Source organism: Oryza brachyantha, chromosome 9 (assembly GCF_000231095.2).
Source record: "Oryza brachyantha chromosome 9, ObraRS2, whole genome shotgun sequence".
Lineage (NCBI taxonomy): Eukaryota > Viridiplantae > Streptophyta > Magnoliopsida > Poales > Poaceae > Oryza > Oryza brachyantha.
Window position 1 is genome coordinate 4,481,490 of NC_023171.2, and position 17,810 is coordinate 4,499,299.

At 39.9% G+C, this 17,810-nt stretch overlaps 1 protein-coding gene across 1 annotated transcript; it reads left to right on the forward strand.

Annotated features, from left to right (window-relative positions):
- Window positions 1-7,649: 7,649 nt before the first annotated feature.
- On the forward strand, window positions 7,650-16,671 carry LOC102716898 (protein NEDD1). The gene is made up of 10 exons (XM_006660415.3): window positions 7,650-7,943; window positions 9,540-9,652; window positions 10,687-10,947; window positions 11,084-11,188; window positions 12,601-12,666; window positions 12,752-12,973; window positions 13,860-14,381; window positions 14,502-15,083; window positions 15,168-15,350; window positions 16,233-16,671. Exons 1-10 carry the CDS (start codon window positions 7,787-7,789, stop codon window positions 16,341-16,343), a joined length of 2,322 nt encoding a protein of 773 aa, XP_006660478.1. The 5' UTR covers window positions 7,650-7,786; the 3' UTR covers window positions 16,344-16,671.
- The last annotated feature ends 1,139 nt before the right edge of the window (window positions 16,672-17,810 follow it).

Genomic DNA, 17,810 nt, shown 5'->3' on the forward strand with positions numbered 1-17,810 from the left:
GGTAGCCCGTACGTGCATGGACGGGGACGAAGGCGTCGGCTATATATGGGGAGGTTGCCATGGAGCTAGAGGATAGGAGGAAAAAGCGCGGGAACTGACTTGGATTAAATATTGTAGTATCAATTAACACGAGCAAATTACAGGTTTTGCATTACTTAGTTTGCTAAATATGTCTTGAGTCCATGATTGGTCAATGCTTTTCTGCCTATTTTTAGTCCTCTCGAGTTAATTATACATGTTCTCCTGATTATATATTCTTGACTAGCTAGACTCATGCTAATTGACAACAATAAATATTCCCTCCGTTCCACGTTATAAGACTTTCTGGTATTGCTTAGATTCACATATGTGCTAATGAATTTAGACATATATACAAAACATATGCATTAATATATGGATGCATCTAGACAATCCCAGAAAGTCTTATAATATGTAACGGAGGCGGTACTACTTTCCCATCCACAATCGATATAGGTAGAAGTTTTTGGTTTGTCAAGAAATATCTACTTTTTAGCTTGGTTTTAATTGCACGAGGTTGTAGTTAATTGCATATCGAGTTATGAGTTGTGACTACTATAGATCTATATATTATAATTATGCAGTACTTTGATAGTGGTAGAACAGAGCTTTTGAGGTGAGATGCTAGAACCAGTAAAAAGGGATGAAATTGTTTCGAAGAATTTCTGGAAATTGATAGTTTCAAAAACTGAACGAATTCAGATTTTCTTTTTAGAAAACGGAAACAAATACAGGAAGTCTAGTATTTGGCAGAAAGCAGAATTCATTGGAAACTATCCGAAGATTTTTGCCGGATATCTTGTGTCTGCTCCCAAAAGACCGTAGTAGTGGCCCAGCGGCCCAACACAGGAAGCCAACAACCCATTTAAGGATTCTTAACCCCCCAATGCACTGGCATGAGGCTGTGTTGGTACTAATATAACGTAAGATGTTTAATTTTTTCTAGTAGTAACATTTGACTGTTCGTCTTCTTTAAAAATTTAGTATAAATATAAAATATAGTAAGTCATGCTTAAAGTTCTTTTGATAATAAAATAAGTCACAAGCAAAATAAATGACATTTCATAATTTTTTTAATAAAACAAATGATCAAATATTGCAAGAAAAAATTAAACATCATAATCCATTATGGAACGGAGGGAGTAGTAAAAAAGTTTATACTGTCTCAACAAGATGAGACAATCCCGCCTGGAATGGGTAGATATGATGTAAGCGCGGTATAACTAATTCTAAAATTTGTAAATGTTGATCTGTTATATATTTGAAAAAAGAGACAATTTCGTTCATACCCTTGTTTCGGGTTCATATACTATCCATTTTCTAGGGTCATTGTTTTTGCCCTTGCTTTTTTGAATTGAACGAAGTAATTGCTCCTCCTTTGGATGGAAGGAGTAACCATGTTAAATGACATGTTAAAAAACTATTTTTTCTTTTCGCAAGAATATTATTTCTATCCTTATTTTTTTAGTCATTTGTGTTGTTACACTCCTCTGTTCTAAATCATAGTAATATACTAAAGTAATATATTGTTAATTCAAATCACATGTTTAAAAACTTCAGAAGCAATGTGTAGCTCTAGTTTATCACACCATCAAACATCCACGTATGAATGATCAGAAAAGATCACAAGAAATCTATCAAGTACACGAGCAAGCAGAACGGCAGAAATCAACATGGAAGTTTCCATAAAAAAGTTTGATGGCACGAACCATTTGCAGCTATCTGGTTTGCAAGCTTGCATTTTGCATGGATCTACACTGAAAATTATTAGCCAATAATTCTTACAAGCACACTGAAATTTAATCAGGCTTAATTATGAGTTCTAATGCCCTACAGCTACAAGCTACTGATCGATCGATGGCGATTCTTCGTCTCCATTCAATTCGATCGTTTCAGTAGAACCAGTTGGATCCCACGTACTTCGCCGGCGGTTGCTGCATGGCGCCACCGTATTCCACGGTGCCACCTCCTGAGACGTTGAAACTTGAACTGAACCTGAACTCCGGATCCGGTGCCGCCGCGGCGACCTCGCCTCCGAACGGCGCGTCGTCGCGGATGAAGAAATTAGCCTGCTGCTGATGCCGCTGCATCGTGTTGATGGGATGAGTCGCAGAGGTCGGTCCAGCCATAGTCGAGGAGGAACCGGAAGCCATCGACGGCAAGGAGGTAGCACAGGGGCTCCTCACCGTATACCCCACTCAACGGAGTGACCTGCACCGACGTCCCCATCCGAACCCCTTCGCCACCGGTGGCAGGTGGAGTTCCGCTCGGAACGGAAGCGGACTGATCAAGTTGAAGTATGCAGTTGGGCCGGCACGCCGACGCCGCGCCGCGGCGCCCCTCCCCGCCGCCAACGTCGTGCCCACCTCCCAGCCGATGGTGCCGACGCCGCGCCCACCTCCCAGCCGACGGCACCGACGCTGCCCCCCCCCCCCCCTCCCCGCCACCGATGCCCACCAGCCGCCCGATCCGCCGTCTCTCCCATCTCTATATTTCTGATTCAGTATTTGCCACTCCCAGCTCTATCTCCTCTCTATTCAGCTCTCAACAGGGTAACTTGGTCATTTTTAATTTCGGGAATTAAACTTTTATTTTTGAAACTAAATATATTTGACAACTAACAGTCAACGTAACTTTCATCCAAAATAAGGGCAATCGGTTTATTTGGTTAAAAAAATAGGGGCAAAAATGAAAACCCTAAAAAAGAGGTAAAATCAAGGAAAAAATACGAATTACCCCATGAACTATCGCGGTCGACCGAATTACCTCCTAAACGCGAAAACCAGACATCCTTCACCCTAAACTTTCAATACTGGGCAAATTACTCCCCTCGACCCAATCCAAGGCGATTTTGTCCTACGTGACATACACGTGGCAACCCAGTCAACATTTTCTTTTTTAACCGTGGGACCCACATGTCATACCCTCTCTCTCCCTCTCCCTCCCTCTCCCTCTCTCTCAAGCGAATAGGGCGACGGCGGCGGGTGCTTGGCGACGCATGGGGACAGCTGGATGGCGGGCGGGCATGGACGTGCAAGTAGCGGGCGGATGGTCGTGCCGTGACGACGAGGCGGAGCAGCAGCATAGCAGCGGCGACGAAGCGGAGAAAAGCAAGCGAGCAGTAGGCGGGTGGGCGGTCGGCGTCGCACAGGGGCAGCGGGTCGGCTCCGATGTCAGCGGTTCCGTCGTCCGCCGTCCTCGCCCCCGCCTGCCCTCGCCCTCATCCCCACGCGCCGAGATCGATGGCGCCGCCCGCCGTTGCCATCCTCCGCTTCATCGCCGTCGGCATCCTTCGCCTGTCGTCCGCTCACCCACGCCTTCCCGCCGTCCGGCTGTCTCCGCCTGCCGTGACCGCCTTCCTCCGCTTCGCCGCTGCCCGTCGTGGCGTGGGCGTCCGCCCGCCATCCGGTCATCCCCACGCGGTGCGGGCATCCACCCGTTGTCCGGCCGTTCCCACGTAGCGCCAAGCACCCACCCGCCGTCCAGCCATCCCCGTGCGCCGCCCTCGCCATGTTCTCCCGAGAGAGGGGGAGAAGGAGGAGGAGGAGAGAGGGAGAGGGAGGGTATGACATGTGGGCCCCACGATTAAAAAAATGCTGACTGGGCTGCCACGTGTACGCCACGTAGGACAAAACCGCTTTGGATTGGGTCGAGGGGGTAATTTGCCTAGTATTAAAAGTTTAGGGTGAAGGATGTATGGTTTTCGGGTCTAGGGGGGTAATTTGACTGACCAAGATAGTTCAGGGGGTAATTCGTACTTTTTCCTAAAATAACAAGGGCAAGAACGAAATTGTCCTTTGAAAAAATATATAACAACATATTACTATATCACTCGAGGGAAGCGAATGGGGATACCAAGTGACTGGAAAATGGTCAACTTCAGATGAACAAGGTAAACCCCACAAACTGTTGCCATAATAGCAAAAATCAAATTTGTGCCTTCATTTTTTTTTCTTTTCCATTACACGAAACACTCATAGACATCATTACTCACGTATGTCATGCTCACACATCAATGAGAATGTCTTCCATAATACACATCTAAAGAGATAAAAAATCATTGGTAAATACCTAGTGTAAATTTCTATTGAAAAGCACACGTGTATGTGTAATGTTTGTGGGCCTTACTTTTTGAATCCTGACGGACACTACGGCAGGTCCTCTCAACCAAGACATGTTACTTGGGATCGGACCTAGTGCCCCATCATAGATAGTATCATCTTTGTCGAAACGTATATCTATGAAGGCTTTAAATAACCCGTCACCAGTAAACCTTATATGTTGAAGTCCTTAGTTTAAAGTCGTCAGAGATAATGGATGGTTCACCTCTTATGTCTTTAAAATAAGGTCCATCATAGGGAAGGTTATATCTATGATGTGCTAAAAAATATGGCTTGTCGTATGGTCTCTCCCTCCCCCTCGTCTCCCTCCACTTTCTTCTTATCTCCTCCTCATTCACGCATGTCTCTCTCTCCTTCTCTTTTTTACTCCCACTCTCCCTGGCGCGCTCACTCCTCTCGGATCCGGTGGCAGCGGTGCTCTGGAAAGGGCAAGGTGCTTAGCTTTCGCGGCAATGTTACCAACTTCCTACCTGAGCCCAAGGTTTCAAGGTCTATAGACTTCAAACAAATTGAAGCTCGAATTGCTGAGTTGTGTATCCAATTCAGCATTCGAGACCTGATAGAGGAATTTGCTATTTTAAAGATACAATCTACTTTTGCTGGTTGGCAAATCCAGCTTGCTAAACTTGCTCGCAGGCAAGTAGTTCCTTCTTTCAAAGCCATTGAGTGCTCAAAATGTAAGCTCTTGACCTTGAAGGATTGAATTCTATATTTTTTTGCTCGTATGTGTTAATTAGAATTCCTTTTTGCTTTCTTACCGGCATTTCCCTCGAAAAACTGAGAAGATTGGGGTAAATCTTGTTGGCCCTTATAGCGCCACCGAGCATGATACCTTTGTTGGGTCACAAAATAACATTTGATAGAATCACGCCCTAGCTTCCGGTGGCACAGTTGCTCCTGCTCGAGAGTTTGTTTGTTGTACCTGTGGGAGCGTTTTGAAGAAACACAAAGACTAGTCCGAGCCCGCAAAGTGCTAACATCAGTGGGGATGAAGGTGAAGACGTCAATGTTGAGGTTAGCAACTCGGATACTGATAATGATGGATCAACTTCTTCAGGCAGCTTGTAGTCGACCCCCACCCATTCCCTTCAACCCTATTCGAGCTGCTAAGGGTAAAGCCGTTGCCAACGAATCAACTGGTTGAGGGTAAAAAAGGATTCAAGTTCCCCCCCCAAGTGTTTATTACGAAGACCATTTCAACTTCACATTTCCTACTTACCACTCGCCTCTTGGTGAAAGTGCTAATGCTTCATGTCGCTTAGGCGAATACGGGTAAGGTGACCCTGTAACAACAACTTGCATCTTGCTTTTGTGCTTATGCAAGGATAGTTTTTTCCTAGATGTCTTGCTACTGATTCTGCAGCATTTGCCTAAGCTTCTCCATGTCTTGCTTCATTGCATCATACTCTGCCTTCAACACCTTTACCACTCCTCTTCACCACTTTGGGTGGTTATGTTAGCCTTGCCCGTGTTCGTGGTTCCTACCATTAGCTTTGACTCTCTTGCCACTTTAACCTCGGATAGGCCTTTCAACCACTTTTGCAGTTTTTTGATGATTTAATAAAATTATACCATAGGGGCCTCCCTCACTGTCTTCTGATAAAAAAAGAGATGTCTAATTGTGAACTCCTTGGCTCTTGTACTTCGTCCACTAAACTTCAAGTGACTTTGGTATACCTTAGAACGTCGCCATTTTGGCTTGATGTGGGTTTGGTCTCTATCTGAATATCATCGCCTTCTTCTTCAGCTCCTCCCTATGGACCTTCGAACTCCCTCTAATTTGCTACTTGCATAGCTTTGAGGAGTGATTCTCTTCCTCACTGACCGTTGTTTCAGTGATATCATCTTTGGCTTCCTCATTTGTGGTTGGGGTCTCCATGGACGACGCCAACTGTTAATGAAGACACAACAAATAGCATGTGTTGTGGGAGTTAATACTAAAAATTATAGGAAGTAGTTACCTCTTAAAAACCCTCCTAGACTTATTTATAACCATGGGATATGAGCTTACCTACGGTTAAGTACTTTTATAAAATTCAACCCCTCGAAAGTGATACCTACATGAATATAAACATAAATGCATCGGAGCTATCCCTATATGGGTTGGCCACATTACCTAGGCTTCTAGATGGGTCTTTACTTTCCTTCTTCTTAGACCTTCTCTTTTGTTGGCGCCGTGAGCCTTCGTTGTTCTTGATGGGTCGAATGCATGCTTGGGTGGCTCATGAGGATGAAAAATCGGATTTGGACTCTCATGGTCATATTGACTCGTGTTGTTTGGCAAATGACTAATATTTAGATTTTATTTTTAGCCTATCATATGCATACCAAAATTCAATTTATTAATTTCTCCAATAATAAGTTCTTTGTGGAATAAATAAGAAGGGTGAAAAATAAAATCTTTGTGGAATGGAGGAAGTTTTAGGTCCTATAATCTTTGTTAGAATTATTTTTCTATTACTAGGTTCCATATCTAGCATCTAGCCTTGCGTTTTATAAATATTTGGTTTGATCATCTGTAAGATAACATGTCGTTTAGTTGATAATTGAAGCAGTTCATACAACACATAAGTTCTATTTTATTATTTGAGAGGCAATACATACCAGAGAAAAACAACATTGGTAAGAATGTAAATATACTTTTATCTAGATAAAACCCATTTCATCTCCACCTTATCAATTCATAGCCACATCATAAAAAACATTATTCTCTTTGTTCTAAAACGTAAGCATTTCAACGATTTGAATCTTATATTAAAATATAAGCATTGCTATCGTACTATTCATAGTATTGTATATTGTTGTTCATCAATCACTTCTAATTCAAAATTCTTTCCATTTTATACCATGTGCCTTCCTACGATTTTTTTTATTTTTTAAACCTTTTTAATGAATAATTTTATTACTAAATCTTAAAGAAAAATATTTTCACTGTATGAATCTTTCGGCCATACCAAGAGTCACTGACGTGGCAACGACAATGCCTGACACACCAAAAATTGTGTGTGACAGTGTTATTTTGCCACGACAATGTTGGTGGCGTGACCAAAAGGTTCATATGCTGCAAATATATTTCCCCCGAGGTTTAATAATAAAATTATTTATTAAAAATGTTTAAAATATAAAAAATCCCTTCGTACCTCCACATTCCTCGTCTGTCAAGAGGTATTACAGTCTTTTCTTTCGATCTTACTTATATTTTAAGACATACTATACAGTAGCATGTTACTCCCTTCGTTTTGCAATATAAGATTTTCTATCATTGCATAGATTTATATGAATGCTAATGAAAATTTAGACACTGTATAAATTATATAGATTTATCGACAAGTGAATTTAGACAATCCTACCAAAGTGCGGATGCAGTAGTTGTTATTCAAGAAAAATAAACGTCTGAACTCGAAAACAGACAGGGCGGCTGCCCCCATGATTGCAGCCAGCAGGGAAGCTTGGAATGCACACTATCCGGCGCGATCCCCCCAACGTCACCAACCGCAGTCGCCCGCTTCACTTGAGTTCAGAAAACTTGAACCCGAACCCAACCATCCAAAATTCCATTTCGATTTTCAAATTTCCTCCTCCTCGGACTCAAACCCAGCCGGCCACCCCCAAACCCTAAAATCCGCCGCCGCATTCGGGCTCCGCCGATGGGGTTCGTCGATCCGGCGGCGCCGCTGCTGGCCACGTGCGGCGGTGACACCGTCAAGCTCTTCGACGTCACGGTCGAGTCCGGCGACCCCTGCGTCCTCGCCTACACCCCCGCGCCCTCCCACCCCGTCAACGCCGTACGCTGGAACCACACCAGTCAGTAGAGTACCCCCTCCCTCCGCTCCGCTCTGCCCTCCCTCCCTCCCTCACTCACTCCCAGATCTCCCTAGTTTGGTGTGCGCTCCTTTTGCGTTGATCGGCAGCTCACGGGGATCTCTCGCTGCGCAGCGCGAGCTCTGGGTCATTGGGATCCGTAGCAGCGGGGTGACTTGGGTTGGGGGGCGTCCGCCTCCTTGTGTAATTGCGCGATGCCCCGTCCTCATTGTTATGAAATAGCGGAACGAGCGGCCTTCATTTTCAGCATTGCAATCTATTGGTGCATTTTCCCCGCAAAAAGGAAAAAAAAAACTACTGCGGCATTGTGGCGTAGAGTTGTTCCAAAACATTCTAGGTTAGGAGTGCTGTCCTGTTCCATTGTCTATAGCGTTCTTCCTGATTTCTGAAATGCTGCATTGTATCTTCAGTTAAAATACTTCTCTGATCCTTGACTGTAGAATCAAAATTTTGCCATGTATGTGAAGCAATATACAGAATGCTGATATGCCTTTTTGTTTGTTTTTTCTTAATTAATGAATGGATATATTCCTTCTGCTACGAGTAATTTTAGCTGTATGTTTGTTAGAGCTATTACACTATAAACAAGATGACACATTGATATACTTGGATAACTGGTGTTCCATCTCATGCTATACGCAGGAAAATATAGGTGCTTGAGTAGTATTATCTAAAAAATGCACATTCTATCTGCTGCTTTTACAACATGTTTCGGATAATGTATAGAGTAGTTATTTCTGTTGGAGCAGAGTCTGGGCTTGTAAGCAGTTTCACGTCTCATGTGCTTGCTTGCTTTTGCGCTATTGTGCACATCCATTTGGCCATTTGGGTTGTGTTCATGGCTCCTCAAACATTCTTAGATCTTTTTTCAGGGTGTTAAGCAACCTTATAAACCCAAGAAGCCATTACATCCTGTTTGGAGGAGCTTTAGCTTTTGTTGGATTTATCCTAGTTTGGAGTGTAATACCAGCCCATTGGTAGTGTTTCGGCCCATTTGTGTGTTCTTGTTCCGGTTCGGCCCATCAGGCCTAAGTGTTCAGTTGGTTGAATTAGTTCCACATGACAAGTTTAGATTGGTTTGGGCCAACTTATATACTTAGTTCACCCCAAGCATAGTACTTCTAGGTTAAACCTTTTACATGAAGCGATGACGAAAGTGTAAGTGGGGTGCTATGTGAACGTGGGCCCACTCAATGTGTAGAGTGGGCTATGCGGATTTAGGGGCTAGGGTGTTGTTACATGGAGGTCCCCTAAACAGGGTAGAGTATTCTTTGTTCCTTCATCCTTGGCAAATCTGACCAATGAGATGTATATGGCAAGCCATCTTGTTAACTTCTGTGGGTTTATTTGCAATATAGCATTCAACAATCAAATCAAATGCCTAAAAGGTTAACTTCCTGTCTACTGATTAACACAACTAGTCATCTCTTTTTTCACATTCTGTGGACAGGCAACAATTACTGCCTCTTCTTTATGCAGTTAAACTCAACATCTTGAAGAAATGGTTCAATAATGCCATTTATTGCTTACCACTATAGGTAACTGCATTAACTTTCGTTTAATGTTTCAAACCTGCAGATCTAATTGTAGCAAGTGCTGGGGATGATAAAAAGATCTCATTGTGGCATAAAAAAGGTCAAAATGTAGGACAGCTACCAACATCAACTGTTGATCGTGGGGATGACATAGAGGTAACAGTGCACTCTTATAATATTTTTGCTCACGGCTTTCTCCTGATAACCATGCAGGTACTCATTTCCATGTATTATTCTATGAGGAGTTCATCTAGCATCTTTCAAAGAGTATATGTTGTATAAGATAGTTTAGCATTTTCAATTATTTTCTGTTGATGCTGTTACACCCACTATCAATTTATGATTTTTATATGTTTTAACATTATAGTCATTAGCAATATGAAAATGTTAAATGTAGACTAAGTCTCCTGAATTTTAGTACTGTTTAAATGATTGGTTTGAGGTCACAATTACATGATTTACTTATACAACCCACAACAAATGATATGTACTACTCCCTCTGTTTCATTGTATTATAGGACATATTGAATTTTCTAAAATATAGAGAAATGTAGCAACATTTCCAACACAAAACAAATATACTATCAAAATATATTCAATTTTGGATTTAATAAAATTAATTAGTATTGTAGATGTTGATATCTTTTATAAACTTGGTCAAACTTAAAACAGGTTTGACTTTTAACAAAGTGAAAATGTCTTATAATATGATGAAATGGAGGGAGTACCTCTGTTTCAAAATATAAGCATTTCTGGTTTGTTTAAGGTTGGGTCAAATGATTCCCTTTTAGTCACTTCAGTGGTCAAATTTTGAATTTTGAGCTGATTAGTTCTCTTTCAAGCACCTGATTGGCTTTGGTATGATTGAAATGATGAGAATAATGGAAATCAGAGCAAAAAATGCTTTAATTTTGGTACAAAATTTGAATCCATGCTTATATTTAGGAACAGAGGTAGTAGCTTTTTAAAATTATATTCTGGATTTAGAAACTATGGTGGATTAGTTCTGTATTACCGATGCTGAACCCAAAGTCTTTTTTTTTTTTACATTTTTTAGTTTTATATTATGGCTTCATGTTTTTTCTTAAGTCCCTCAGTCATTTCACTACTGGATGAACATTGAACCTATTACTTGCTAATTATGACTTGTGAGGCCATAGCTTAACTGAATAAAATATGTACCTTTTCAGGAGTGCATATATTCTATCAGTTTCAGCAACAAGGGTTCACGGTATCTTTGCTCTGGTGGGAGTGGCCACATCGTTAGAATATGGGATTTGCAGCGGAAGAGGTGCATCAAATGGCTAAGTGGTCACACTGACACCATTACAGGTGTAATGTATAATTGTAAAGATGAACATTTGGCTTCAATCAGCATGAAGGGGGACCTTATTCTTCATAATCTTGCTTCTGGAGCACGTGCTGCTGAACTTAGTGACCCAAATGGGCAGGTGAATAGTTTTTACTTTCTGTTTTCCTATGTAACATGGTGATGCTGTCATGTTTTGCTGTGGATTTTATGATCTTGAGAACTCTTGATCTTTTTCCTTCTTATTTAGCTTTCTCACACTTCTTCTGCAACTCCAGGTGTTGAGAGTGCTTGATTATTCACGTCATAGTAGGCATATATTGGTGACAGCAGGAGATGATGGTTCTGTGCATCTTTGGGATACAACTGCAAGAACTCCAAAGGTACCTAAAGTACATGGATGCTACTTAGTTGGTCATCTTCTAGGCTTCATCTTAAAATAAGAGAGTCATGACATTCTAATATACTCCCTCCGTTTTTTATTTGACACTGTTGACTTTTACATCTACGTATGACCCTTCGTCTTATTCAAAACTTTTGTGCAAATATGCAAAATTATACATCATGCTTAAAGTTACTTTAGTAATAAATAAAATCATAACAAAATAATTAATAATTATATAAATCTTTTGTATAAGACAAATGGTCAAATGTATATCTAAAAGTCAACAATGTCAATTAAAAAAAGCAGAGGGAGTACTTTGTATAAAGATAGGATGCAACCTCAAAGATAGCATATTATCCAGGGGCAATTTGTTCTTACCCCTGTTTTGATCTCTAATATTGATTTTATCCCTCTGTTTTAGGGTTTTTATTTTTACCCCTGTTTTTTTAAAACTAAATCCATAGTCTGCCCCTCTTTTGGATGAAGTATACTAATGGTGTTAAGTTAGTCATTAAAGTACCATTTTACCCTTTGTTGGGAATTTCATTTTTATCCTTATATTCTTAATAGTGCTTTTGTTGATGTATATACTGTTGTGATTTAGAATGTTAAAGTGATTTAGAATGGAGGACAGAACCACAAAAGATAAAAAATACAGGGATAAAATTGAAATTTCTGACAAAGGGTAAAATGATACTTTAACGATTGATTTAACACCGTTACTACCCTCCATCCAGAAGAGGGACAGACTGTGGATTGAGTTCAAAAAACAGGGGAGAAAAATGAAAACCCTAAAAAAGAGAGGTAAAATCAATATTAGAGATTAAAACAGGGGTAATAATGAAATTGTCCCTATTATCTACTCCCTCCCTCCCCAAATGTAACCATTTTTAGAGTTGGGCATGAGTATTAAGAAAGTAGGTGGAAATGGTTGGATGAAGGTTGTGATTGGGTGAGAAGTGAATGCAGGTGGAAAATTAAATAGATAATGGTTATGATTGGTTGAGATGATGAAATAAGTACACAAACAGCTTCATTTTGGGACAAATGGTGGGTGGTAGAAATAGCATCATTTTGGGATAGATGGGGTAAATGATAAGGAAACCTAATTTTAAGAATTGCAAAAGTTGGTTCTTCACTATCTGTTGCTCATAGTTAGAAGCTTGGAGATATTATTTAATTGGTTGAGAAATTACTTTTAATCTTCAATGCAAGTGCTGGTTCAGACTATTATTTCAGAAAATAATGAAAATTTTAGATCAGTGATTTGAATAGTCGTATTCCCTCTGGTCAACAATCTTAGTAATCCCAATGTCAAATATTATTGACTTGATGTGATCAGTGACTCCCTTTACATTGCTTTATGCATTTGTCTAATGCTATTATCTGACTAATTAATTGGCTGCGCAGGTCTCGTGGCTGAAGCAACATTCTGCACCCATAAGTGGTGTCTGTATTTCACCCTCCAGCGATAAGGTATTGTACTAGTAAATATGGCTGGTATTTATTGTCTGAATGAATAATGTTTTGGTAATAAAAATGTTTATAATTTATTTTGTAGATAATTGCTACAGTTGGCCTGGACAAGAAGTTATACACACTCGACTCAGGGTCAAGAAGACCAACACACACTATTCCTCATGAAGCCCCTTTCTCATCGTTGGCATACAACGACGATGGTACAATATTGGCTGCAGGCACAAATAGTGGTCGTGTGATATTCTATGATGTTCGAGGAAAACCTCAGCCTCTGACCATTCTTCGTGCATACAATAGCTCAGAGGTGGGAATAGTACTTTTATTTTTTCTCTCGTTGCTGTCTGCAAACTATTGCGTGACTTACAAACAAATAATTCTGTTCACTGTGGTCATTTGAATAGTGATTTTTCACATATATTGGTATAAAATTTCCATATTGTTGATTTTCTTTTAGTGGTCCTTGAGCACATTTCTACTGATAACTGTAGTCGTTCAAGTATATTGCTGAATCCTTGATTTTCAATGGTAGTGTATCTTGTTGTGATGTCAAAAGTTCATTCCTTTTTAGGAATTATATCACTAGCGCATTTCAATGCTATATTGTGAGACCACATTCAAAGATCAAATGATCACTCCTGTCAGGGAAAAAGTAGTCAAAGATGGAATTTTATTTAACTGAGTGGCGGGGATTGGGGAGTTTGTTACTGTAATCAAATATCATGTGCTTATAAATTCTAATGAGCAATTTGGTTTTTAAACCTACTCAGTTAAAATTTCAAAACTCCATTCTTCAATACTTTTTCAATCACCCCTTCCTTCTGCAAAAAGAAAAAAAAAAGAATCCTATTCTATTGCATGTAGAACATGTTTTGCAGACTAAGTTTGTGCTATTGTATTCTTGAGCATTGCATGCTGATAGTAATTTTTAAGGTTCAGAAAATTGCAAGGGGGGGTAATGTCTTCATTGCCAGTTTGCTGGCTGTCAGTTCATGCACCATTTGTGATTTCTATTCTGAACTATGTCCATGTCAAGATGATAAGTGACAACTATTCTCTTGTAAGACAAATATGGTTCAATTGACTGATATGGACCTCCTGTAATTTTTTTACTGAAGAAATTTCTTCAGGAACATTCTTGTGTGTGCTCTTGAGTGCTTCAATAACATTTCTAAATGACATTTTTTAATCAGGCTGTGACAGGTTTATGTTGGCAACGCTCAAAGCCTGTCATTGTTAATGAGAATAGTTCTTCTGAGGTTGCTCTTCTGGGTGGAAGCAGCGAAGACTCTGTTCTCATGCCAGATCCCTTACCTTCAGCAAGTTCAGCTTTTGGAGCTGCCATCCCAAATCATCGCTCTTCTTTGACGGCAAACCCAAGTGGATTTCTTTCTACTTCAACCTCTTCAACTGTGGAGGAAACTCCATATAGGACACGGCCATTGTCTGGTGGACCATTATTGAAACTGCAGGCGGCTCCTCGTGGTAACTTCAGTCTAAAGGATGATATGGATGTATTCTCTCCACTTGTTGATGTTCAACCTTTCACACCGTCCAGTGGTAGCCTGTGGGATGACCATGGTAGTGATGAAACAAAAAAAGATGATAAACTTGGGGACAAAAAACTGTCAACAACTAGGAAGTTCCCATATATTGAAGACAACAATGAGCCACACCCAATCTCAGATTGGAGGTCCATTTCCAATTCAAGACAGGTCTCTTAATTTATTCTGGTCCCCTCTTAGAACTTATATATCATTGTTTATCTTGGCATACCTGAGTAATGCAAAAATGGAAGTGTTCCTAATTTTGTTCTACATGTCTGTATTCTACAGGATGATGCCTCATCTACGACCACTACATCCATGCCATCATGGAAGAGTGAACTATCTATCACTTCACCTGAGACAGCAACTGGAAATGCATTACAAGACAGGCTGACTCACCGTCAACAAGTTTCGCGCTTTGGGGCTTCGGCCTTTCAAACTGGTAGCTTTGCATTTGCAGGCTTACAAGATTCAGCTTCAGCAACCGGTAACTCATTGAAAGGCTCTCTAACAAGTAATATATTAATGAACCTACAAAACAAGGGTGTCTTGAGCAATGCACGTGCTTCCTTGGACACATCAACTTCTAGCCTTCAAAGTTCACTGCCCTCAGGTTTTATGGCCAAGACCATACCACCAGTAAACTCTGATCAGCCAGGAGCAGCACAATCCAGCTCTCAATGGAAACCCTCAACTTATACTGATAGAATGAGCACATCATCTGTTTTTAGTGAAGGATTAGCATCAGCCTTTGGTTCACCAAAATCAAAGAAGACTGGGGCAGAAACAAAAGATGAACTGCTGAGTAGTCTTCTATCAAGACAAGAAGCAGCTGGTGCCTCTTCATCTGCTAGCCTTGTAGCAAACAATGTAAGAGTCACTCTTTTACCCATATGACATGAATGTTAGAATAAGATGATTTACTAACAGGATGATTATGTGCTATGTTAATAGGGGGTAGTGCCTCCACAATTGCCAAGCTCAGGTTTGTCAGCTGATCAGCAGGGAGCTTCTTCCTTCTCACTTCAGTATGTGCAGCGCATGCTTGAAGAATCTTTAGGATCAGTTCAGAAGTCCATCCATGAGGATGTGAGGAATCTCCACATTGAACTTCTAAGACAATTTCACATGCAAGAGGTAAGAATTATTGGGCACGTCTCATATTGGTTGCGTTGTTTATAGTGTTCATTCTCTCCCTGCTTCCAGCACAAGATAACATTGGTTTGTGTTCTAGTATGTCAAGGCCCATTTGAGATAACTGAAAATGATGGATTTTTTTGTGATAGCCATGTAAGGGTATAAATGAATGAATTAACTACTACAAAGTTAAAAATCTGCTTTAGACAAGTATTCCAAGAATTTTTTTCACAAAACGCGCTGTTTAGGAGCATGAGAAGCGTCAAACCAAAATCAAGAATCAGTAAAGGAACAGGGCAACCTCAGTTCTCACTTTCAGTTCTAGTCTGTCAGCAATGTTGGTTGTCAATGACAACCCACCTATATAATGATCCAGGGCGATGCAAAACCTACTTAATAAGTTTGGTGTCTGGAGAACTCATGTATATGGTGTCAAAAGGAGCGGTAGCATCATGAGGTATTCTGCAGTCTGTAGACATCCTTTTTTTTAAAAAAAAGTTAGTTGCCTTAGTTCCCACTACTTGACACTTCAACTCATCCTTAGCAATAACATGTTGATGGTATTTTGAACAAAATTTGATAAAAAGAACTACAGAGTGATATCTCATGCATGACAAATGAGGCAAAGAGGAGTGAGATGAGATGAACGATGAGCCTAGTTAATTTGGATTACTTTAAGAAAGCTTAATCAGTCTGGATGCATGAAGTGTGTAATATCTGGGGAAGAAACAGACGATTGTGGTTGGTTAGCTTCCACCTGCTCTGACGTCTTTATGCTTTTGGACCTGCTATGAGCCTATGACATTAATCTATGATTTGAGGGCTTGATATTTTTTTCATAAGTTTTATACCTTGTCCATTTATTGAACCTTCCTGCAACAGATGGAAATGTCAGGCGTGATGAACCAGGTCCTAGAGAAGTTGGAAGGCCTTACAAAGGAAGTCCAACAGCTCAGAAGGGAGAACCAACAGCTCCGGCAGCAACTCCTCTAATTTGTGTATTCTTTTATGGGGTTAGTTATGACAATTGTTGTGCTTCGCTGGAGCGTACAGTGACTACAATCCCCAGTTGATATTTGGTTATCAGTTTGTCTGATTCTTCGGCGAACAGGAAATCCATGTATGACACGGTTGTACATAGCACCCTAATCAATCTAGGAGCATAGTGATTTATTTTACCTGTTTGATCAGATTGTTTGATGTTTCTTTCCTTTTTGTTGTGCCATATTTGGGCGTTGGATGTAGCATTATTATTCGTGTATGCCTGGCCTATGTAAAACTGCTAACAGGAGTATAATGGAGCACTCATTTGTTTGTAACCATTTGCTTGCTAGAGAATTAAGACATCTACTCCCTTCCCCTTGTCCCCAAAAGGGTTAAGGGCTCATCTTTCTCATGCCTATGTTCATAAGCCAAAAATTAAAATTTAAAACTTAAATGTATAGTTGATTTTAGGATTTTTTGTTGTAGTTTATTTTCTAGCATTTGGTTTTAAATATCAAATTATACATATATAAAAGTTTTACACAAATTATTTTTTAAGTGTTAGGTGCTTTCGTTTATGCTTATAAAAAGCAAAACACTAACGCTGGAACTTTTGGAAATATAGATTTACACCGAGAAATTTTTTTTAGAGTTATATATTTACTAGTCGTGGGACGGTGCACGAAGAGTCTGATGTGAGAATGTGCGTGGTTAGGATGAGAAGTTGATTTTTTTTTCGGAGGAATTATATATTTACTAGTTGTGGGAAGGTGGACGAAAAGTCTGACGTAAAAATGTACCCGTGGTTAGGATATGCATGAATTAGTCGTAGAGTACGTGCCCGCGATTAGGATGTCCATGAATTAGTCAGAGAACACGTGATGTGTATTTTTTTTATTTTTCACGTATGGCTCTTTTCTTTAATATCTTATCTAGTTGCTTGGGTCTTACATGTACGAGTTATTTTTAATGACGTATATAATGTTTAATATAGAGTTTGTATTTATATAATTATGTGTATTTTTTATATAAAAAGTTCATATTCACTTGATTTGTTTCACAACTTACGATTTCATTGCCTAGATTTATATATATGTCAATGAATTTAAATAAGGCTAAACCGAGGTAGTAACATCTTATGTATAACGTCTATATTTAGTGTAAAAATATTAAATATATTATATTTAAAAGTATGTAGGTATAATATTTAGTATATAAAATTTATATGCATAATATTTGGTGTAAAGTTGTACGTAAGGTTTATATGTCATTCAGTTATGGGAGGAACACGCGAACGTGCACCCATGAGACCAACCTGACAGCGGGAGAGCTATGCAAAGTTGCAAACAGCGTGCTATGGCTCGTGTGCCTCATTTTACAAAGAAATAACATAACGTATATGTTTGATGTCATTAATTTAATTTTTTTTTATGTTTGATCATCCGTCTTATTAAAAAATTTTAAAATTACTAATTA

What these genes read in the sequence shown, in the direction of transcription:
- LOC102716898 (XM_006660415.3), top strand. Translation starts at nt 7,787, where the DNA reads ATGGGGTTCGTCGATCCGGCGGCGCCGCTGCTGGCCACGTGCGGCGGT. An exon ending in TTAGTGACCCAAATGGGCAG is followed by an intron (nt 10,948 to 11,083) that starts GTGAATAGTTTT and finishes CTGCAACTCCAG; the next exon opens with GTGTTGAGAGTGCTTGATTA. An exon ending in GTGCATACAATAGCTCAGAG is followed by an intron (nt 12,974 to 13,859) that starts GTGGGAATAGTA and finishes TTTTTTAATCAG; the next exon opens with GCTGTGACAGGTTTATGTTG.